This window comes from Anoplopoma fimbria, chromosome 9, assembly GCF_027596085.1.
Source record: "Anoplopoma fimbria isolate UVic2021 breed Golden Eagle Sablefish chromosome 9, Afim_UVic_2022, whole genome shotgun sequence".
NCBI classification, from domain to species: Eukaryota; Metazoa; Chordata; class Actinopteri; order Perciformes; family Anoplopomatidae; genus Anoplopoma; species Anoplopoma fimbria.
The window spans coordinates 13,152,934-13,177,345 of NC_072457.1; the positions used below are offsets into that span (position 1 = coordinate 13,152,934).

The 24,412-nt window shown below is 38.0% G+C and overlaps 1 protein-coding gene across 1 annotated transcript in view; it reads right to left on the bottom strand.

The window, feature by feature from the left end:
• znf827 (zinc finger protein 827) overlaps positions 1 to 24,412 on the bottom strand; it is a 67,424-nt gene that overhangs the window by 4,774 nt on the left and 38,238 nt on the right. Inside the window, exons 6-12 of the mRNA XM_054603924.1 lie at positions 20,850 to 21,089; positions 17,782 to 17,836; positions 17,544 to 17,644; positions 11,838 to 11,975; positions 10,435 to 10,606; positions 9,503 to 9,669; positions 6,111 to 6,320 (exon numbers count right to left, since the gene is read on the bottom strand). Coding sequence (XP_054459899.1) covers positions 6,111 to 6,320; positions 9,503 to 9,669; positions 10,435 to 10,606; positions 11,838 to 11,975; positions 17,544 to 17,644; positions 17,782 to 17,836; positions 20,850 to 21,089 — 1,083 coding nt within the window. The remainder of the gene's footprint in view (positions 1 to 6,110; positions 6,321 to 9,502; positions 9,670 to 10,434; positions 10,607 to 11,837; positions 11,976 to 17,543; positions 17,645 to 17,781; positions 17,837 to 20,849; positions 21,090 to 24,412) is intronic.

Consider the following 24,412-nt stretch of genomic DNA (forward strand, 5'->3'; position numbering starts at 1 on the left):
TCGAAAAAAGTCATAAAAAAGTCATAATATAGTATGTCGAAAAAAGTCATAAAAAAAAAAGTCATTCATAGTATAGTATGTCAAAAAATAAAAAAGTCATAGTATAGTATGTCAAAAAAAAAGTCATAAAAAAGTCAGCTATAGTATGTCGAAAAAAGTCATAAAAAAAAAAAAGTCATAGTATAGTATGTCAAAAAAATCATCAAAAAAGTCATAGTAAATGTCAAAAAAGTCATAAAAAAGTCATAGTATAGTATGTCGAAAAAGTCATAAAAAGTCTAGTAAAAAAAAGTCATAGTATAGTATGTCGAAAAAAAAAAAAATAAAAAAAAAGTCATAAAAAAAAGTATAGTATGTCAAAAAAAGTCATAAAAAAAAAAGTCATAGTATAGTATAAAAAAGTCATAAAAAAAAAAAGTCATCATAGTATAGTATGTCAAAAAAGTCAAAAAGTCATAATAATGTCAAAAAAAGTCATAAAAAAAAAAAAGTCATAGTATAGTATGTCAAAAATAAAAAAAAGTCATAGTATAGTATGTCGAAAAAAGTCATAAAAAAAAAAAAGTCATAGTATAGTATAGTATAGTATGTCAAAAAAGTCATAAAAAAGTCATAAAACAAAAAAAAAGTCATAGTATAGTAAAAAAGTCATTTAGTAAAAAAGTCATAGTATAGTATGTCATTAAAAATAATAAAAAAAGTCATAAAAAAGTCATAGTATAGTATGTCAAAAAAAAAGTCATAAAAAAAGTCAAAAAAAACTAGTCTTAGTAGTATATCAAAAAAAAAAGTCATAGTATAGTATGTATGAAAAAAGTCATAAAAAAGTCATAGTATAGTAGTCAAAAATAGTCATAGTATGTCGTCATATATAGTATGTCGAAAAAAAGTCATAGTATAGTATGTCAAAAAAAGTCATAAAAAAGTCATAGTATAGTATGTCGAAAAAAAGTCATAAAAAAAAATCTTAGTATAGTATGTCGAAAAAAAGTCATAAAAAAGTCATAGTATGTATGTCAAAAAAGTCAAAAAAGTAAACAAAAAGTCATAGTATAGTATGTCAAAAAAAACAAAAAGTCATAGTATAGTAAAAAAAGTAAACAAAAAGTCTTAAATGTCAAAAAGTCATAGTAAAGTATGTTGAAAAAAAGTCATAGTATAGTATGTAAAAAAGTCATTAAAAAAAGTCATAGTGGAGTATGTCGAAAAAGTAAACAAAAAGTCATGTGGAGTATGTAGAAAAAAATGTCAGTATAGTATGTCCAAAAAGTCATAGTATAGTTATGTCGAAAATAAGTCATAGAATAGTATGTCGAAAAGTATGTAAAAAGTAAAAAAGTCATAGTATAGTATGTCGAAAAAGTCATAGTATGTATGTCCGAAAAAAAGTCATAGAATAGTATGTTGAAAAAGTAAACAAAAAATAATAGTATAGTATGTAGAAAAAGTCATAAAAAAAGTCATAGTATAGTTAGTCGAAAATAAGTCATAGTATGTCGAAAAAGTAAACAAAAAATAATAGTATAGTATGTCGAAAAAGTAAAAAAAAATAATAGTATAATATGTTGAAAAAAAAAGTGATAGTATAGTATGTCGAAAAAAAAGTCATAGTATAGTTAGTCGAAAATAAGTCATGTCATAGTACGTCGAAAAAAAGTAAAAAAAAAATAGTCATAGTATAGTCGAAAAAAAGTCATAGTATAGTAAAAAAGTCATAACAAAAAGTCATAGTATGTCGAAAAAGTAAACAAAAAGTCATAGTATAGTATGTCAAAAGTAAAAAAAGTCATAGTTTTGTATGTCATATAAAAACAAAACAAAAATCATAGTATAGTAAGTCGAAAAAAGGCAAAGTATAGCATTTAGAAATGTATAAGTGTAATAAGTCTATTCAGACAATCTAGTTGATCCAGAATGCTGCAGCATGTGTACTGACGAGAACAAACAAAAGAGATCACATTATTCCAGTACTGGCGTCTCTGCTCTGACTCCATGGAAGATCCAGAATTTAAAATCCTTTACCTCACCTACAAACTGCTAAAGGTCATGCACCAAAGTATCTTAAAGAACTTATAGTAACTTATTACCCCACTAGAACACTGCACTTCAAGTATGAAAGAATAGGCTAAGGCTTGCCTTGTTACAGACCGTAGTTATGCTGCTGTAGGCCTAGGCTGCCAGGGGACTTCCTATGATACACTGACTTCTATTCTCCTATAACTGTTCTTTTTCATTTCCCATGAATGCATGTTATTAACTTGGCATGTTCCACGGATCTTTGTTCTCTCGTGTCTCACAGGTTTCCATGGATTGGGGTATGCCTGGATGAAGATGCTGCCTTCAACTGTGGCCCTGCTTGCCCACTGCTACTTTTATTAATCATATATTATATCCATTGCTGCTAATATATCAACCGCTAAATTCTATCTCTTATTCTCTCCTGCTCCCTCTGCTTAAAGGGGTACTTTTTTCCTGTAATGATGAATGAATAAAGTAATGATAAAGTATGTGATTAACATGCCTTACAAAAGCAAAATACCTTCATCTCATTGAGGTAAAAAAGACTAATTCTTTGAACGATAAAGACCTGCTCTATCATGTGGACAATTGTCCTCTGTCTCCTGTGTTGTTTTGTGTTGAATATAGAGGGTCATGTTTGCCTTAACTACAAAGAGTTCTGTGGAAACCAAGTAAAAATCCTGTAACTTCACTTTAAGTTTCCTGATGCATGAAGAGGCTTAAGTTATGTTGTTTTGCCTCTATTTTCCACACGCAAACTGAATCAAGGGCAAACATGTTGGTAGAAATGGCTTTGGTACAGATATATATATATTTATATATATATATAAGGTGCAAAAACATTATAGAAAGTATTTTAGTAAGTATGTCGAAAGAAAAAAACAGAATAGCATGAGCATTTCTTTTTAAATGTCTTAGTGTAGTATGTCGAAAAAATAAACAAAAAGTCATAGTATAGTATGTCGAAAAAGTAAACAAAAAGTCATAGTATAGTATGTCGAAAGAAAAGTCATAGTATGTCGAAAAAGTAAATAAAAAGTCATAGTATAGTATGTCGAAAAAGTAAACAAAAAGTAATAGTATGTTGAAAAAGTAAACAAAAAGTCATAGTATAGTATGTCGAAAAAAATAAGTATAGTATGTCGAAAAAGTAAACAAAAAGTCATAGTATAGTATGCCGAAAAAAAAGTCATAGTATAGTATGTCGAAAAAGTAAACAAAAAGTCATAGTATAGTATGTCGAAAAAAGTCATAGTATGTCGAAAAAGTAAACAAAAAGTATAGTATAGTATGTCGAAAAAGTAAACAAAAAGTAATAGTATGTCGAAAAGAATGTCAGTATAGCATGTTGGAAAAAAAAGTCATAGTATAGTATGTCGAAAAAGTAAACAAAAAGTCATAGTATAGTATGTCGAAAAAGTAATGTCAGTATAGTATAGTATGCGAAAAAAAAAAAGTCATAGTATAGTATGTCGAAAAAGTAAACAAAAAGTCATAGTATAGTATGTCGAAAAAAAAGTCATAGTATAGTAAAAAAGTAAAAAAAAGTCATAGTATAGTATGTCGAAAAAGTAAACAAAAAGTCATAGTATGTTGAAAAAGTAAACAAAAAGTCATAGTATAGTATGTCGAAAAAAAAGTCATAGTATAGTATGTAAACAAAAAAAAGTCATAGTATAGTATGTCAAAAAGTCATAGTAATAGTATGTCGAAAAAGTAAACAAAAAGTCATAGCATAGTATGCGAAAAAAGTAAACAAAAAGTCATAGTATAGTATGTCGAAAAAGTAAACAAAAAGTCATAGTATGTCGAAAAAGTAAATAAAAAAAACAAAAAGTCATAGTATAGTATGTCGAAAAAAAACAAAAAGTCAAGTATAGTATGTCAAAAAGTCAAAAAGTAGTATAGTATGTCGAAAAAGTAAAAAGTCAAAAAAAAAAACAAAAAGTCATAGTATAGTATGTTGAAAAAAAAAAAATCATAGTATAGTATGTCGAAAAAGTAAACAAAAAGTCATAGTATAGTATGTCGAAAAAGTAAACAAAAAAAAGTCATAGTATAGTATGTCGAAAAAGTAAACAAAAAGTCATAGTATAGTATGTCGAAAAAAAGTCATAGTATAGTATGTCGAAAAAGTAAACAAAAAGTCATAGTAGTATGTCGAAAAAGTAAACAAAAAGTATAGTATAGTATGTCGAAAGTATGTCATAGTATAGTATGTCGAAAAAGTAAACAAAAAGTCATAGTATAGTATGTCGAAAAAGTAAACAAAAAGTCATAGTATAGTATGTCGAAAAAGTAAACAAAAAGTCATAGTATAGTATGTCGAAAAAGTAAACAAAAAGTCATAGTACAGTATGTTGAAAAAAAGTCATAGTATAGTATGTCGAAAAAGTAAACAAAAAGTCATAGTATAGTATGTCGAAAAAAGTCAAAAAGTAAAAAAAAGTCATAGTATAGTATGTCGAAAAAGTAAACAAAAAGTCATAGTATAGTATGTCGAAAAAGTAAACAAAAAGTCATAGTATAGTATGTCGAAAAAAAAGTCATAGTATAGTATGTCGAAAAAGTAAATAAAAAGTCATAGTATAGTATGTCGAAAAAGTAAACAAAAAGTCATAGTATAGTATGTCGAAAAAAAACAAACAAAAAGTCATAGTATAGTATGTCGAAAAAAACAAAAAGTCATAGTATAGTATGTTGAAAAAGTAAACAAAAAGTCATAGAATAGTATGTCGAAAAAGTAAACAAAAAGTCATATGTATAGTATAGTATGTCGAAAAAGTAAACAAAAAGTATAGTATAGTATGTCGAAAAAAAATGTCAATAGTAAAAAAGTAAACAAAAAGTAATAGTATAGTATGTCGAAAAAAATGTCAGTATAGTATGTTGAAAAAAAGGGCTGCATGGTGGTGTAGTGGTTAGCACTGTCGCCTCACAGCAAGAGGGGCCCGGGTTCAATTCCCGGGCTGGACAACCTTCTGTGTATAGTTTGCATGTTCTCCCCGTGTCTGCGTGGGTTCTCTTCGGGTTCTCCGGCTTCCTCCCACAGTCCAAAGACATGCAGCTTAGGTGCATTGAAGACTCTAAATTGCCCGTAGGTGTGGATGTGAGTGTGAATGGTTGTTTGTCTCTATATGTCAGCCCTGCGACAGACTGGCGACCTGTCCAGGGTGTACCCTGCCTTCGCACATTGACAGCTGAGATCGGCTCCAGCTCCCCTGCGACCCTTAACTGGATAAGCAGGTTACGGAAAATGGATGGATGTTGAAAAAAAAAAACTCAGTATAGTATGTTGAAAAAAAAGTCATAGTATAGTATGTCGAAAAAGTAAACAAGAAAGGTAATAGTATAGTATGTTGAAAGAAAAAAAACAGAATAGCATGACAAAAAAGGTTTTTAAAAAAGTAATAGTATGTCGATAGTATGTCGAAAAAGTCATAGTATAGTATGAAAAATTATAAAAAATGAAATACTTTTTCTCAACATAACCTTAAGTTATGCCTTAATTATGATATCAGTTTAATTGTTACTTATCATTATCTCACAACAAAGTGAGAGATATGATATGGAAGTTGATGTTTTTTTGCCCAGGCATGACCCCTTATTGTTTTGTCGGTCACCCAGTGCTAACAGCTTTCTGACCAAAGAGCAAGTGTTCAGTCACAGTACAGCTCCAAATGATGATGGGTTATTCTACTTTAGACCAACTTGATGGCTTGAAAAGGACTGGAAAATCATATTTTCTAAATCATCTTACTATAAAGGATTGGGGCTTTATATAAACACACAGTTTCTGCCAAAGTTAGAAGAGGTTGGTTATTTCTTATAAGAGATTTCAGTATTTTCTTTTTTTCTGTGAACCTCTAGCTGGTTTGAGGTGGGCGGGGCCAGGTGAAAACGCATTTTAGTTATTAATCATTTGATGACAATTGGTTGGTTGTTTGGTCGCTGTCCATCAATCTTTAACTTGTTATAAATAATACCTGATTTATATATATATATATATATATATATATAAATAAATAAATAAATAAATATATTGTTGTTGAGAAGTGTATCTGGTTGCAATATTTCCCACAATGCCTTACCTTTGTCAGACTTGTCCTCAGTTCCTGATCCCGAGTGGCTTCCAGAGCTGGACTGGCTTCCTGCGGAGGAGGGCAGGGCAAGCAGGCCCCTGAGTTCTTCGTTAACGTGGGTGAGGTCTCCGCCCTCCGAGCTGTTGAGTGAGTCGCTGAGGGCCGAGAGGGAAGAGGAGGTGCTCTTTGTCTCACTGAGGGGACTTCTTGAGCTCAGACCTGGACACAAGAGAACAGATAGCAGAGATTAAAAAACCTTTATCATTACAATGTAAAGCAGTGTTGGGGTAAAATTATACCAGATCCAGCTAAAACTCATGCAATAGATATTAACTGAAACCCTGCAAAAAAGTGGGGCACCCTTTATGCTGAAGAATTTGGTTCAAGTACGCCATCATTCTGCACAGAGTGAGATACACACAAACAGAATTCAAACATGCAGCCTCGCTAGCTCTGACTGAGGCCCTGCTGCCCGTCAAATCAAGATGCAGTGTGCTTTTATTGATCCACTTCTCTAAGTCTGCAATTCACTGGGAAGAGCGAGGGAATTAGAAGGGGAGGGGGCAAGAGGGAGGGAAGGGTGAGGAGCGTGGGTCATGGCCGAAGGAGCTAAGATGGCGGGAGCATCTCAGGGCACAGCTCAACAAAGGGCATTCAGCAGACGGGAGTGAAAGGAGGGAGAAAAGGCTGCACAGATCCTGAAATGGTTGACCTATCTTTCTAACACAGGCAGACAGACACGTCTAAGACACACAAGAATATCCGCATGCGGTTCACACACAAGGAATTGTCAGAAAAGATATGATTAATTGCTTTCAATCACATCTAAATAAACCAGGGTCAGTCAGAGCGCAGTCTTCGCAGCATTTTGAATACAGTATTGAGCCAGCTCGAGGGGCTTTTATCTTCTCTGCTGCAGTATTTAACATACACTTGTCTTCTCTTACAATATCCAAAAGGCTAATGCTACAGAATATAAGCCTAGAGGGAAAAAAAAGGCACTTCTCTGAGCCAGCGGGCCTCGACCTTGAAATACACCTTTACCAAAAAATATTCCCTTTTCTCTTTTACTCAAAAGCTTTGTCTGCGATTGCCGGCAACATTTATGGAAAGGAAATAAAGAGACAAAGTCTGTCTATCTGACGGTGTATTCACGGTAGATATCAAGTAGTACCATCATATCATTCACCACCTTGCCCCCTACAGTTAAGAACACCCAACCAACTCTTTCCCCTATGTCAAAGTCCAGTCTTCACAGTGTGGTCAACTTGAACTAGGACACCTGCTGAGCTCAGCCATCTCCTGCCTGGGCGTGTCTACACAGTTGACCAGATAACCAGCCTTTTACAGTCAGTGAGGATTCACTCTGAGTGCTGCTCTGTCTACCTGACACTCTGAAGTACAGACACTTTAACAAAGCAAGGCTGAACCACGACAAATTACTCAAATCTCCACATGTAGAATGTAGACAGTATGAGATGACTGTAAGACACACTCCTGTGCATTTGTGTGTTTGGTTGTGTTGTCCATCTTGTGAGAGACTGAGATAAATGCCAAGCCAGGCTGAGAGACTTAAAAGATGGCCACAGTGGCATCGTAAACCGAGCTCATCTCCAAAGGAACCAAGGCCTATTGATTTTTTCCCCTCAGGCACGATAAGAGCCAACCTTCTCAGATAAACAAGGCCACTGTGGCCTCTGAAAGACCCCTCAGCTGTCTGGGCCGGACAATCCCACCCACCAACACATACACACAAACGCACACACACACACACACACACACACACACACACACACACACACACACGCACACACACACACACACACACACACACACACACACACACACACACACACACACACACACACACACACACACACACACACACACACTGAGGAACAGTGGAAGACCAAAAACGTCAGCAGTAAACTGGACAAAGCTGTTTTAGACAAAAACACTCATATTGACCACCGGGAGTTCACACCAGCAGCTTTAAAAGTCCCAGGAAGGTCGACTGGAGGCGGCTTGTTTGTGAAACCCAGTTCTACTGCTTGTCTTTCCCTGTGTCCTCTGAACTGATAGGAAACTACGCGTTTATGAAGTGGAAATTACTGTCACATTAGGATGTTCTGACCTGGAACTCTCTGACTTCATATATATAGTAGTTACAGTACAGTTCATTTAGACAGTGACGCATATTTGTAGTGCTGGTTCTGTACTATAACACATTGGATATGAACCCATATGTCAATTAGTTGATCAATATATCTGACCAGATTTTGCTTAATAATTTATGGTTTTAGTATTTTTTTTAAGCAAAATACAAAGATAATTTATCAGCTTCTTTAATTTGGGTTTTTACTGTTTTACTGACATTAAACTGAGTATCCTTTAATTTCCTTGGACAAGACTAACAATAAACGTGTCAATTTGACATTTTTTTCTGTTTTCTGACATTTTACAGACCAAAAAATAGTCGGCAGATGAATTGAAGACCGATATGGACTTTGAGTCTTAATTTGAGTGTGTTCTCACACACACACACACACACACACACACACACACACACACACACACACACACACACACACACACACACACACACACACACACACACACACACACACACACACACACACACACAAAGTGAATAGTGTATGAACTGTAACTTCATCATTGGAGGGACTTTGTATAAAAAGACTTAATTTCTCTAAAAGCCTTAAAGCCACTGTTTAAATTTAAACCCCATGTGTTGGAGTACAGAGCCAAAACAATAGAAAATGTGTCACTGTCCAAGTACTGCACTGTATTTCTATTCTGAGCTGTGAACAAGAGCCACAATGTGTAAGCTACCACCCACTCTAACATGTGAGAGTAATTTTGAAAATAACTCCATAAAGCATTTTTCTAGGGTTTGAATCATCCCCTTTTGGTAATACATTGAAAACGGTGCATGAACAGCAGTCACAGGTACATTACCCTAAAGCTGAAATTACTACACTGTTAATCGATTACTCAATCAAGAGAAAAGTCAAAATCTAAAAAGCAACTATTTTGATAATCGATAAACCAATTAATTAAAATATTTTTTAAGCAATAAAACCAAACAAGTTATTGTGTCAGCTTCTCAGTTGGGAGGATTTGCTTCTTTTTTGTGTTATGTAGTATTAAATAATTGCATATGTTTAAGTCTTTGACCAAAGGTTGGGGGAAAAAAGCGTTTTTACACTATTATCTGAGATTTTATGGACAAATCCACTTGTAAATTAACTGATAAAACAATGGTGATGTTAGTTCCAACCCTTCATTACACTAACACATACAGTATGAGAGAGGCTATCTTATTAATGCTGTCTCTCTCAGAACCAGTGGACCCCCATGCATCATCAGGGATTCTGTACCTGCATGTCCAGTACTAATGTGGTTCTTCATGTCGTTCTCCTCCATGCAGACGTAGTCACAGACGCTGCAGCAGAGCGAGAACATCCACTGCTCCTTGTCCACATGGAGCGACATGTGGCTGACAAACTGGGCATTCAGCTCCGTCTGGAAATCACACACATGGCAGCTGGACAGAGAACAGAGAGGAAAAGGAAGGAAGATGGCGAGAATAACCGTCAGTTTAAGTGTTATATTATGTCTGCATAAATTGGTAAGTGGTACATAGAGGATACATTTCTATTAGTTTAATGGACATTTGAAAATAATATATTTCCTCACTGCTGACATAGTGCTATTAAAACGTTTTCAAACATTAGCCGCATAAAAGTATTAAAGCATTAGCAGAACATTTTGGAAAGTACACTTATTCGCTTTCTTGCAGAGTTAGAGGAGAAGATTGTTTAAGGCTCACTGAGGAGTCTTGTTGTCACTGCAACACCCCGTATAACCACACACATTTTTACACTCGGCATATTGAATGCATCAAATAAACAAGAGTTAACAAGTTTATAAGGGAGATCAAGGTGTGCCAGTAAGTGGATTTATTTATTACTTACTTTGGACAATCCGTTTCAAAGCTACACCTTAACCCTGTATTTAACAAATGGGTACGTCTGATTTAGATTTCCTCATCAAACTTTTGTAAAGAAAAGCAAATAATAATGAATATAAATAATAATAATTTCCAGATCAACTACTCACAAAAACAGAGAAAATGTAAAATAAATTAACAAAATTAAGTAATTGGGGTGAAATAAAATAAAAAATCATATTTCAGGATTAATTCGGGCGTCAAGCAGCAGATACAAATCAATAAATAAAGCCCTGAATTTCTGCTATTGGCTGGATCCTTAATAGAGCTGTGTGCTGTGTTTCGGTCTATCATCGTTACCTGTAGTAGTAGGGGCAGTTCTTGCGCTCAGCAGACTCGGCTGTAACAGCGCTGACGATCTGCTCGGCGTCTGTGTTGACCAGCTTGACAGAGTGGATGGTCAGGTGCTGATTGAGGTTAGCCCTGCACTTGGCTGCATAAGGACACAAGTGACACTTGTACTTCCTCTCTTCTGCAAAAACAGACACAAGACCTCAGGTTACTGTAAACATGACCTCGGATGATATTTCATTAAGTGGCGCGTAGCCTCTGAGCCTTTAAAACAAGCTTCCACCTAATTATTTAATGCCTAACCCTGCCTCACCGTCACCTGACCCCAAATTTAACTCTGATCCTGGGAAGAGGAAGGAAAAACATCTTGTGATGTCTGACAAAATCTACTTTACAGGGAGCATCTGGTGATCCTGTAGATGCCACGAGATGGTGAAAATATGAGGCACATACAGACATAATTTTAACTCATTTGAAAGCACTCTAAAATCAACAACATTTACTTTTATGCCAAAACAATGTCTTCTCCCACTAGCTCCCCCTAAAACACACACACACAAACCATTTGCCCCAAGGACATGAAGCCAGGCAACCTTTATGTCGCCGGGGAAACCAAAAAGACCATCACACTGACATATGCCCCTGCTTCTGCTCTCTGTGGTGTGGCCAAGCTGTTCACAGCCAACACTCTCAGATGGCGTGTGTGCGGGTGCGGCGTGTAGTGTTTGTGTGCGCACGCAAAATGTGAGAGCATGTCCAATTGTGTGGGGGCATTTTGTACACGAGTCTCCATTTGTGCGCCCAGTGATTTAGTCTGCAATCCCAAGTAGGTTTCATTAATTTCTAATCCAGCGTTTAATTTGCTTGAAATAATATTGCATAAGCAGGATATTCATTAATTTATTTTCCTAATAAGGGCATAGAGAGGGATTGCAGAAGACAGTGATGGGATAGAATGGATCAATTGGGAGCAAAGAAGGGCCAAGTTTGAAAACACAGAGTAATCAGGACACAGGGGAGTGTACAGCTTCATCCTTAGGAAGTCTCCCGTGTCTGAGTGTGAGAGACAAAGTGAATGAAGGAAACCAATCGTGACTGCATCGGAATTACTGGTGTGTATGTGTGTGTGTGTGTGTGTGTGTGTGTGTGTGTGTGTGTGTGTGTGTGTGTGTGTGTGTGTGTGTGTGTTTACTCTGTGAGGCATACCTCTAGCCGGGTAATTAGACGGGCAGTTTTCCCAGAGAGACTAATCATGGTAGTAATCTCTTTAAAGGAAGGGTAATCTAGTCTAGTCAACCTTATTTACTTACTGTGGGAAGCACAAACACAAGCCCAAACTCCAGCAGCTTACATCTATACATTAAACAAAGAGATGTGATCATGCGGTGTTGTTGTGTATGTGTTTTATTTACCTGTGTGTAGAGATAGATGTCTGGAAAGCGTCTGCTGTCTACCAAACACTTTTCCACAGACAGGACAGGGGAAGAGCTGTTCGTTTAGTCTCCACTTGGCAATCCCGTTTCCCGGCTCCCCATCATCCTTTTCTGAGTCTGAAACAAACGCAGAAAACCAAAGTCATCATTCACCGCCGACACAGTCAGCCACAGAAGCAGCTACAGGTAGACCAAAGGCTATGAATCAAACAAAGTAACTTAATATGTATTGATGTTTAAACCGTAAAACTACCAAACCATAACACACTGCTGTGGTATGTGCTTATGTACTGAGGGGTTCATTAAATTATAGGGTAATCTTGATTTTTTCCATATTTATGTGACATTTTGCTTTAAGTTCATTAGCTGACAGTTGATAAGAGACAGGAAACGAGGGGAGGGGGGACATGTGAAAGTGTTCTTAAAGGAAAGATTTTGGTAAATATATGTATTTTCGCTTTCTTACCGAGAGTTGGGTGAGAAGATTGTTAATTCTCTAACTCTCTGTTTGGTAAATATTAACCTAGCTGCTAGCTAGGCTTAGCACAAAGACCAGAGGAAACAGCCGGCTTGCCAAAACATTGTCTGATGCACATCCACCAATAAAACAACAACTTGTTGTATTTAGATTTTGGTTTCTGTACCTGTTACTTAGTGAGATTTAAAGGTGCATGTAGGTGTGTTGTTGAACTTTTGAGAGAGCCAGGCTAGCTTTTACCTCCTGCTCCAATCATAAAATGACAGGCTGTGGAGAATAAGTTTATTTCCCAAAAATATTATTCCTTTCCACCCAGCTATAATAATCTCATACAGTATTCTCTTTCTGTGAAGGTGCCTTTTTACCCTCATACCACCACCATCAGCCCTATGGAGGATGTGTGGCTTCCCATACCTTTGGCCTCCACGCTATTGCACAGACAGGCAGGAGAGGCTGGAGGTGACCAGCAACGGGACAAACTACTCATGAGTTAAAGGCGAATACAAAATACAGATAATAATCAGAGTGAGAGAGAAAGGTCTGTGGTTAATAAGTGGTTCTTCCTTTGAGATTCAGTTTCAGTAAAACATTTCATTCACTCATTTAGAAACTTCACACTCGCTGTTAGAATATCACCTCGCCAAAAACTAGAAGTAAAAGGGTCTAATCTATCAGGAAAGGTCTCATTCCTTTTAGTTTCGGTGAAACAACAGAACAACTGATACACTGTGGGCTAATTTGCTAACCCACAAGACTAAAACCTGTCTGCTACCATTTGACAGATGCTCCTCGTCTTGCCTGCGGGTGGGATGAAGTGAGAATGCATTCTTAATGTCAACAGCAAGCACCAGTCCTTTGCTCTAAAGCCTGCAGCATACACATATCAGTGTAGCTCTCCGTACTGCATGTCACCCCAGCCTTCCCTCCCTCTCCACCCCGTAGTCAAAGAAATAAAAAGAACGAGAGTGACTTTTTTTAAGCTGCTTTGATAGATCTGAAGAATCAGAAGTTTCTGTTTTGAATTAAACCTCACCATAGGACATAGAGGAATTCTCAAGGATCAAAACATATAGCACTTATTGTACTATACTACTTATGCAGATTGAAGCATTTACTTAATGTCTGCATTGTTCAATAAACACACTACACAAACTGACTTTGGCTAAAACTTTTCTATTGGCAAGTCATTAGAAAAAAAGCTTCTTTAAGTTATTCAGATTGTTGTTCATGAAAAATGGAAAATAAATCTGCTGCTCAGTTTTCCCTCTCACTAAAAGTTTTCATTATTTGCAGATTGATATCAGAGCACATAAGCTTGATAGTCTAAGAATTCACATAATGTAAAATTTATATTCCATGGAAAGTCATGATAGCTTCTTAAAGTCACGTTCTACCATTAAAAAGGGTATTTTCTAAGTTGTCCTATGAAGTACATTGATGAGGTGTTTGTGGTGGTAAAGATACCACGATGAGGAAAAGCAAAGATTGTTTCCTGACATCTGGGGGTATGTTTACTGTTAACCAAATGTTAAAAACAGATGCATTGGGTTTTTACTGCTGTTGCACTGACTCAAAAACCCTTGAGCATTTCCTCTGTATCTGTATCACATATGTAATCATCTTTACATGCAAACTAGTGAATTTATGTTGTGTGCCTTTGTTTGTTTACTTTTATTTGTGTCACACAACTGTCAATGCAAAATTGCAGCACATTTTTTTTGATCCAGAAATTTAATTTTTGATCCTTATGCATTTTCTTATTTTTTTCAATGGACAGTAAGTATACAAACGTATGCAAAGTATCTAATATACATGCAAACAGTTGGAAACTAAAAAAGGACACAAAATAAGGGCAGGGTGTATGCACAATACCATGTATTTACCAAAGCCACTGCATATAAGATATATTCACAATACATTACTGTACATTAGTGTTTTCCAGTAAAGGTCCATTTGAAAATCACACATCAAAATTATTAAATCTTAATTTATACAAAGTACCAAATCTCAGATCAAACTATAAAGTGACAGCCATGTCTCCATATGCTGTTGTATAGTTTCTTTAGTTATACTTTTCTAAACCTCTTATTAATTTATTTTACTTTATCTATTTGTCTGTACTATTGCTGTCCTTGTGCTGTTGCACAAGGACAGCAATTTTTTATGTGCCACAAAAAGAGTGTTCTATAAGTGGTCAAACATAATCACGTTATTGCATTTTTCAAGTTATCTTGATTTGGAATAAAAGTCCTACATCATTAAGAATCGTTCTAAGAAATACTAGATATGTTCTGAGGGGAATAATGGAATAGAATAATTCATAACTTGGGATTACTGAAAGAATATTTCTATCAACTCAACTTTGAGGCGGTACATTACGTTCAAACTACTTTGAAGTAAGTAATGAGTTCACATTATTTTTGGCAGAGTTTATTCAAGGAAATGTACTATCTAAGATATAAGCAATGGGCTGCAGACCATGTTATATTGAATGAGCAGAGCCTGCTGTGACATAAAGATCAGATTTGACTAGAGATTAAATCAATAGTCGATTAATCAGTTGCTTATTTAGACATAATGTCTGAAGTAGATGCACATTCTCCACAGTGAAAATGTGCTGCTTCTCTCGGTCTTATATTATTTTAAACTAAATATCTTTATCACCTTTCTACTGCAGGTTTGTGACACACCACAGTCTATTAGGTGAAGGCACATGTGTGATGTTAAATACATATTAGTAGATCTTTCAAAAGCAGTATTTTGCTGTAAACTATGTAAATAATCAGCAAAAACAATATGTATGTTTGTGGTTACTCTCCAGGAATAAAGCCACACATGTGGTGAGGGTGTAGCAACACGAGACATCTCAAGAAACTAACTGAAACTTCGACAAACGTGGAAGTCACGGACTTCCTGACCTCCTGCATTAGCTGAAACCTGCCTCTCACAACATAAGCATCCAGATTCCTGACGGGCTGATCACATCTTTTTCATCCCTATGTTCTCAACTCATTGTCTGTGAGGCGTATTCTGAGAATCCTAGGCCTTCTTATGGGGGCTTGTAGCTAAAGCTCAGCACATAAAAGCATTAACTTGTCCTGACTCACAAGTGGGACTAGGGGACGGCCTGGTCACACAAGGTGATGAGAAGCCGCACGGCAAGGGCCCGAGGCCACGACCCCGCAAACACACTCATGATTAAGCCCGTTAGGGTGTGGCATTAGCCTCGAAGTGGTTAATGGCTTAATTGGTGCTTTCAGAGCAGGAAAGAGAGAGGGACACAAACAAGAAATGAGGGATTGTGCTAAACCCTAGAGTGAAGCGAGAAGCCAGAAACTATTACTCACTTGCTCTTTCTTGCTTAAATGCCATTACAAAAAGACGGAAATATAAGTGCCACTTATGTCACTCATTAAAAAACAATGGTTGTGGACAGAACGTCACTGTCCATGATGATAATAATGAAATTAAAATATGTTTTTTTTCCTCCTTTACATTGTCAAATACATTACTTAAATATCTGCAGTACAGGCTTTTCCTTTAAAATAGACATAAAAGTTTCATGACAATCACAATACAGCCAATTGTAACTAATCACTTACAAATCATTTTACAACCAGTACATGTTATATAATAGTAATAATAAAATAAACTTAGCTAAACCTGTGAATTTCTTAATGCTTGGTCCAAAAAGTGTAATAGATTGTGAGGGAAAGGTGGTGTGAACTAAAAAAGGAAAAGACAGTAACGTTCCCCAAACACTGAACAGAAAATATGTTTGAATAAAGATCTTCCTGCAGCTGCAACTAGAAATGCTCACCAATACTTGGCGCAGGGGTTGATAAAACGGGGAGAAAAAGAAAATGAAGACACAAAGGAAAAAGAGAAGGCATAGAGAGACACGCATGAAGGGGAGAAAAGAGTAAAACAGTACAACTGTAAAGCAGTGAGCAGCAGAGGCTGGATCTGAAGCTTAAACACACAAGGGAAAGGGGAGGTGGTCGGGGCGAATTAACTTTCAGGACACTCTTGACACCCAGAAGCCAATCAGATTTTCATTAACTGGCAGAGGGACAGGCAAAGCTGGCACAAGCTAATTAACCTCTGGATCTCTCACTGCCAAAGGAACATGGAGGGAAGTTCTGGGATGCCAGGGAAGAGGGGAGGAGAGGGAGATGGGGGATGCCCTGGGCAGAGGCCTTCGGGTTGGGGAAATCTTGAGAGTGCAGTAAGGCCGGACGGAGCTCTAAATATGAACCGGGGAGAGGGGGGGTTTGCCAGAGAGGAGGGGGAGATCATGTGAAGTTGGAGGTGGTTAATTGAGATGTGTCCTTGTGGCTGTATACTTAGATTAAAAGGTGTCTTCATGTGTAGTTTGATGTTAAGTAACTCGGCAGGCTACATGCTTCTTTGCAAGAGTATGTTGTGTGTGTACAAAGGCATGCACATGTCTGTTTGTGTATAATGAGCATCTCTGCAAAATCAATTATTTCTACAAGCTACAGTACAGTGAGAATAACTAACTAAGATTTGGAGTCTTTGAAGATACTGTACTATGAATGATGCAGCAGTTGGTTCTGGATTGTTTTGACCAGCTGCAGATCATTTTTTAAATATTATTTCTAAGGAGGAGAAATTAAATTTTCAAATGTTTGAAAAACAAGTATAAAGACCCCAGGGCGGAAACTAACAAATATTTTCATTATCGGTTAATATGCAGATTACTGTCTCAATTAAGAGTTTGTTAAAAAATAGTGAAAAGGTGCCATTCACAACTTCTTAGACGAGAATGATGTCTTCCATTTGCTTGTTTTGTTTGACTAATGGTCCAAAACCAGAAAAGATATTACATTTACAGTCAAATATGACAAAAAAAACACAGATATTTACATTGGAGAAGCTCGAAACCAGTAAATGTTCTTCATGTTTGCTTTAAAAATAACCAAAACGCTTAATTATCACAATTGTTGTGACTTATTGATTACTCAACCTATTATTGCAGCTCTAAAAGACACGACATGAGCAAAGATAATGTCCATCCATCTACAGCCTGCTATGAACGGATATGTCTGTTCCATTACTACTACTACATGTTCCTGTGTGTGTTTGTGTGTGTGTGTTGTGTGTGTGTGTGTGTGTGTGTGTGTGTGTGTGTGTGTGTGTGTGTGTGTGTGTGTGTTTTGTGTGTTTTTTTACATTAGTCTTACCATGGAATAGTGCCCTGGTAGAAGAGCTGGGTTCTGCAGGGGAAGAGCTCTTGGAGCGCGAGTTAAAGGGTGATTGTCTGAAGCACTCGTCCAGGAACGGACTGAAACAAGATACATAATACTCACAGTTAACATAGCTACTAAATTAAACACATTTTCAAACTATATTGGGAGAAAAAATGCAGGATATTACAATAGTATTATGATGAGATAAATAGAGAGGGTATCATTGACTCACCTGTTTATTCCCACCATGTTACCGTCTTTGTGGTTGTTGGCTTTGCTGACTTTTTCTGGGGGGAAAAAAACACACAAAAAAAACCATATTAAACACAGCCAATACAATACTATTTATATATTTATACTTTACAATTTCTATTTATTCAATACACTATTTATTCAAATCATTTTTCCCCATTGTAGAACTTTAAACAGACACAGGTTATAATCTACCTCACATGTATGACTGCCTGTTATCATGTGACTGAAGTTCCACAGTTACGTCACATGACGACAACTGAGCCATCTCCATGACGATCAAGCAAACTCTATGTGCTGTTGGTGAGCTTGGTTGGAGGCTCCATGAAAAGTTGGTAAGTGGACTTTGAATTAAGAAGCTAGTGTTTTTAGTTTTAAGTCCACTGTGTAGAACAGATATTTAGATTAATTTAGATGCCACTATAAATTACTCTTTATGTTATTAAATAGATACCAAAAAAAGAATCCCAAAGCTTCCCTGCACATTGTCCATCATAGAACTGAGAAATAAACACTATATGATCCTGTTCCTTAAAGCTTAACTAGGCTGGTAAAGCACAGGTTGGCCATGCCAGCAGGGGTGTACTAGCCATCTGGAGTAGTGGGAGTCTCTCTGGTGGACTTGCCGACCCGTGAGCCAAAAGTTTGCCCAACAACACAGACACGAAAAGGGTTTTTTAAAAATGTGCATGGCTCTTCAGATCAGACAACCCAGATGGCTCATAAGTGCGTTTGTCTACGTTTGCACTAGTGTATGTAAATGGGGAAACAAAAATTGACAAACACCTCTCAGGCTCAACATTCTGGAGGTCAAAACAACACCACTGATTGCAGCCTCAAAAAGTTGCCAAGAGTTGATCAACACCGCTAACGCCATGCCGAGAAAAAGTGAAGACCGAAAGCTTTAAAAAGTTAGGGTTTATTCCAAAGGTTTTTTAATTGATTGCAATACTGTACATTGTAAATATATACAGAGTAGCTTTTGGTCACATAGGGAAAGTCTGTTGAAAGCTATTTATCAGTGTGAAAATATTCAAATATTTCAAGGTGCTACTTTTGGAGGAATAAATGCAAAATGTGTGTCCGACTGGTGATTATCAAACCAACCTGTGTCTGACCTGAAATACAAAGTTTTGTTTTTTTTCCTCTCACACATTATCACCTGATTGTAACTAGTTGTGCGGTTCGTCTCCTGCACTTTTCCCAACTTCTAAAAACTCAAAAAGATTCTCTTTTTTTTTTAACGACATAGCAAATCACTGTTCAGGATAACTAAAGTGGAGGGTCAGAGCAACACTGTGACCGATCAACCATGCTGAATTAGACAACCAATGACTTTTCACAAAAGTGTAATCATTTCTCCTGATAATACATTAACACTAATATTAAAGAGTAAAAATCAATAATTGCTTGTGTTTTCCAAAAGGCCTCTATGCCTTTGTGACAACTTAACAGTTTTGGCATTGTTCACTGTTCACACCTAAGATCACACCTGTTTTAGAGTCATCATTACACATTATGCCAATTCTGTTCACAGGCAAGGCTAGTAAAGTTCAAACGAAGGGCATTCAAGTCCACTTCCGTATGCTAGAGATCCACAGTGAGTACAACAAATACTGTACTTGTAACTTAGCAGTGATTGAGTCTTAAATAAAACATGTTTTTAAGAGGTTTCTAAGTGGTAATAAAGTGAGAATGTAAAATCATCTAATGCCATTACTTGACCAGCTGATGTGAGCATACATGCTATGGGTTTTCAGTATCAAGCCGTTAAGACCACTAAACATAACGCCTGAGGACGGAGCCATATGTGTGAGCTTCAAGGCGATGTATTGAAGGGAATTTCAAAGCAGCAACCATCTCTGTGTTCAGAGCGACCTTGCTACTGATGTGTCTCTGAGGTCCCACTGCTCTGGGTAATTCATATTGATTGCTCATTGTGTGACAGCAGCCCACTCTGTTCCAGTCCCCCTCACATTCAAACCCAGTTCTAAGGGGGCGGGGGGGGAGGGGGGTTGTCGCCGTTGCCAGGCGAGCGATGCCCCGGCCTCCCTGGGTGGGCATACTGTGTACCCCCGCTGCCCTCTGTACCCTCCTTATCCTCTGCCCCCACGCTACAACCCACCACCACCACCCTCTAAACACCCCACTCCGTCACACTGCTCGCCAAGGACAGAGGTCTCTTTCCACGTTGCCATGGAGATGCCGCACGGGAGAAATGTAAAGGGGAGGGAGGAGGGAGGGGAAGTGCAGGGGGAGAGCGTGTGCAGCCAAGTGTGCTTGAGCCGGCATGTCTGAAAACGAGTCGAGGGAGAGAGAGAGAGAGAGAGAGAGAGAAAAGAATGAGAGAAAGGAGGAGAGGGGAGGAGGGGGCATTTGTGCAGACACCACTCCCCATGGGGCCTTGTGCGAGTGTGTAAAGGTGTGCATGCAAGACTGTGTGGGAAAGAAAGACTGCCAATGTGTGAATTTGTGAATATGTGTGAGAGCAAGAAGAGGAAAAAGATTTTACACAAGCTCGTTTCTCTATTTGGCATTTAGAGGCAGGATAAAGCCGGGGTCACAGCCCAGGACTACAAGCGCCACACACACACACACACACACACACACACACACACACACACACACACACACACACACACACACACACACACACACACACACACACACACACACACACACACACACACACACACACACACACACACACACACACACACACACACACACACACACACACACACACACACCTTTCCCCTGGGGAAGGTGGGGGAAAGAGGGGGTCCACCACAAAGCTCTATCTTAATCTAGCAATACAAACAGCTGTCTGCTGCTTCAATGTCACTTTCATGGCCATACAGGTAAAAAGCAGGATGTCATTACATGTAATATATCCTGGACTTTACAACAGAGCCACCAGAGGATGGCAATGGAAACATGTAGGTTTTATGGTCGAGAATCAAAACATGTCCAAGGTTTACACTGCGATGCTGCAGGGAAAAAGAAGATGTGTGTGTCTGACAGCGGACATGTCTGCGAGGAACTTACCTGACAATTTGAACAGTAGTTCGGAGGCCATTTTGACGGATATGTCCTGTGAGAACAGGTCTTTCTGGGGGCGGGCCAACGTCTCTAGGAGGTTACTCATTGGCTCAGTCTTCTCACTTGCCCCTAAAGTGCTGAAGGCCCGCAGGTGAGAGGCAGGTGGGGTGAGTTCAGCGGGGGGTGGGTCCACCTCCATGGGCTCTGCCTTCACTTTCACCTTCTGGTAATGATCTTTGTTGTTCTCTGCAGAAGATGATTGGACACAAGAGGATTCACTGGTTAGACTTGATTAGCTTGATTTATGTTTGTAAACGGAGGTTTTGATATATTTTTGTTGTTGTTAGACAAAGCCCCCGTTTGATTCAGTTCACTGTTAAGGCATTCAATAATACCAAAGTCTTCTTCAAGAATTCCAGGTAACACAGGGAGAGTAATCATTATTCCTTGAAGTAGTACTTTAACACTGTGGTATTGGTACTTTACTTAAGTAAAGAATCTGAATGCTTCTTCTTCAACTGGAAATTGTTAACTGCTACAATTTGTGGGGCTTAATTTGATGTTTTTATCAGTCCAATTCCCTGTCGGATGTGTTTATACTGAACTAGTCAAGACAATTTTATTTATAAAGCTCAAATTCACATATCACACACCTGTCTAAGAAGGTTCTGCAATCAGTAAAACATACAACACCCTCTATTGTTAAAGCCTACTTAAGGGGGGGAAAAAACATAATCCTCAGGTCATATAATCAAAAGAAAAATTTAAATAATAAAAACACACTATTGACCTTAAATACAGCTGAATAGAGATTCACAACACATTCAGCACAAATGTTTTAAGATATTGTATAGATGGAATTAACACTTAAATAGGAAAATCCAAAAAAGAGCCAAAACATTACAGCTAAACCCGAGCTGAGCCGGTTAGCATCTAGCTGTGTAATTAATAGGGCAAGAGAGCACCGGGAGGTCACAGTCACTCGGGAAAGGCTCCAGCAGCTCATGTAGGTTCACTGAAGCAAACAGGAAATACATCAAAACATTTTAAATGTAACTAAGCAGCCATGAACCCTTTGTTTATAATAACTAGAGGTGGTCTCTGATGGATAAAAAGTTTTCAGCACATGAACAATGGACTGAAAGGTGAAAACAGCTGTTGACTCAATCCTCATACGAGTTCAGGAGGTGAGGCGAAGTGACCAGCCTAAAAATAGTGAAGATGGCATCTGTTAGGAATGTCCTGAGCCATTCTGCAGAACCAAACACTGACTCTCCTCTCTCTGCAGATTTTAAACAAAAGTCTATAGGCCCCCATAAATCCTATTATGGAAACTATTAAAAGGAAACAGTGATGCAAGCTTTGTTTTCTTCATGCAGGAGCTATTCTGTTGTCAGAAATGTGTTCTCTAATGGCCTCTGTGGCTCAATTTACTTGATTAAATGTAGGCCTATTTTAGGCTAAAGTAAGTATACACTATGCAGCTGTATGATGTGGAATAAATAAATCAATTAATCCTTGACTGGTACATCTGTTAGCATCTGAACATCCAAGGTATCTGATCTTTGACTGCAGGGATGGCTGGAGGCAGCTTCTCAGTGTGGTGACAAGCAGGAGCAAGACAAAGCAGTGGGGTTGATACAGTGCTGCTGACATGGCGACTCAGCACGATTATGGGATATATGAATTTGGCAGGGCATCGGGAGCAGTGGGAGGGGCGGGAGACTAGAAGAGCTGGGGAAAGAGTAGGGAGGGAGGGAGATACAAGACAGTGACCCTGCGCTGACCCTGCCCCCCCCCCTCCGCATTCTCCACTCCTCTGCTGAACGAGGCCAGTGTGAGACACCAAGACTGGACCTGCAGTAGATTGTGCGCATGTGATGCAGAGTATCTACTGAATCAGTATGTGTGAATGCGACTGTGTTTATGTGGGTGAATTAGAGTGTAAACTCCCCCCGCCCACCCCCTTGCCACCTCCCTGAGGTCCAGGTGTAGCCAGCATGTGGGGGACACTGACAACCATCAGCCTCACTAATCCCTTAATCAGGTGGCCAGAGTTGGCCAAGAGTAACCTAGGAGAGGCTGATGGAGGGGCAGAGGAGGAGAGAAACGGGAGGGAGGGGGGGCAGCTCTCTAAGGGTCAACAAAGGGACACGCTAGCTTCCATCATTGGATCACCACCCTAACGACGAGATGCTGAGTGGACTGCTGCGCCACAAAAACACACAGTTATACACAAAAACACATCCCCATACTAACAGGAGAATACATGTACTTGAGCTCCCAGCGCGGGGACAAACATGCTTACAAACTAAAGAGCCATTACAGACAGGTCACGTGACACAGAGAGAAAATATTTGATCGTAAACACACCACATTGAAAGCATAACATCACAGCAGGACAGATCAGAAGTGTACCTGTCACACAATGGAAATGTGGTCCTACTCCCACACTGATAATAGCCATGGCTTTTTGGTCGGGGTCATGACCTAATGTTCTGAAGCCATAAAAAGCCGCCCTCAGACTGCCTGAATCCAGCTTGTGTGTGTCTGTAAGTGGGAGCGTGAGAGTGTGTGTGTGTGTGTGTGTGTGTGTGTGTGTGTGTGTGTGTGTGTGTGTGTGTGTGTGTGTGTGTGTGTGTGTGCCCTCTGTGTCACTATGAGAGTATGTGTCATACCCTCTGGTGCAGAAGCCTCTTCTGTGGTACACCAGCTGCCATTACACCACAGAATCAGGTCTGAAAGAGTGAGTGTATGTGTTTATATTAAAGTGTCCGGCCCTCCTTCACTAAATATAATAGCTTTCCTCTTCAAAATATACTAGTAAAACTACAAATATTTTCTAGAATTATGGGAAGTAAATGGGGTTAAACTGCAGGCTATTAAGTTATGTGAGTGGGTTTTATAATTTTTTTATGATAACTGTATCACCACCCAAAACATTTCTATTATAATATTTTAAAAACCAACTAATTTGTTGGATTACATGAGAACTGTTTTGTGGTAATATTTGAAAAATATTAGAAATCAGAGAAACTGACTTCTTAAGTATTATTTGATTACAAATAAAGGAATATAAAGTCCTCTGTCGATTTTGGCTGGCTGTCTGATCGTTACATAGGGAAGATTCGTTCCAATGTAACCTAATCTACATCATGGGGTCAATTGTTCTATTCAAATATAATTCCAAAAACTTTTAGTGCAAAAGTTATACTCCTTTTTCCCCCTGAAGGTTTCAACATAAACGTTTTTTTAATTTAAGAGCAGATGTCACAACTAAGTACACATGAACACATCTTTGTTCTTCTGGCTTTTGTTTGTTTGGTAAATAAACTTGTAGTTTTATTTTATTTATATTTTGAGGGCTTAAAATACGTGTCACTGCTCAAACAAATGCACAGTGTTCCTATTCGTAAAGCACTGCATGTGCTAATGACAAACCATCGGATTGGGAGTCTGTCTGGATTAGGTGGGTTAAAGTTTGTCCAACTGTGACCTTCTATGTAAAACGCTGCAACCGAAAGCTTTTTTCAGCTCGTTTTACAATGTGTTTGAATGTGATCTTTATG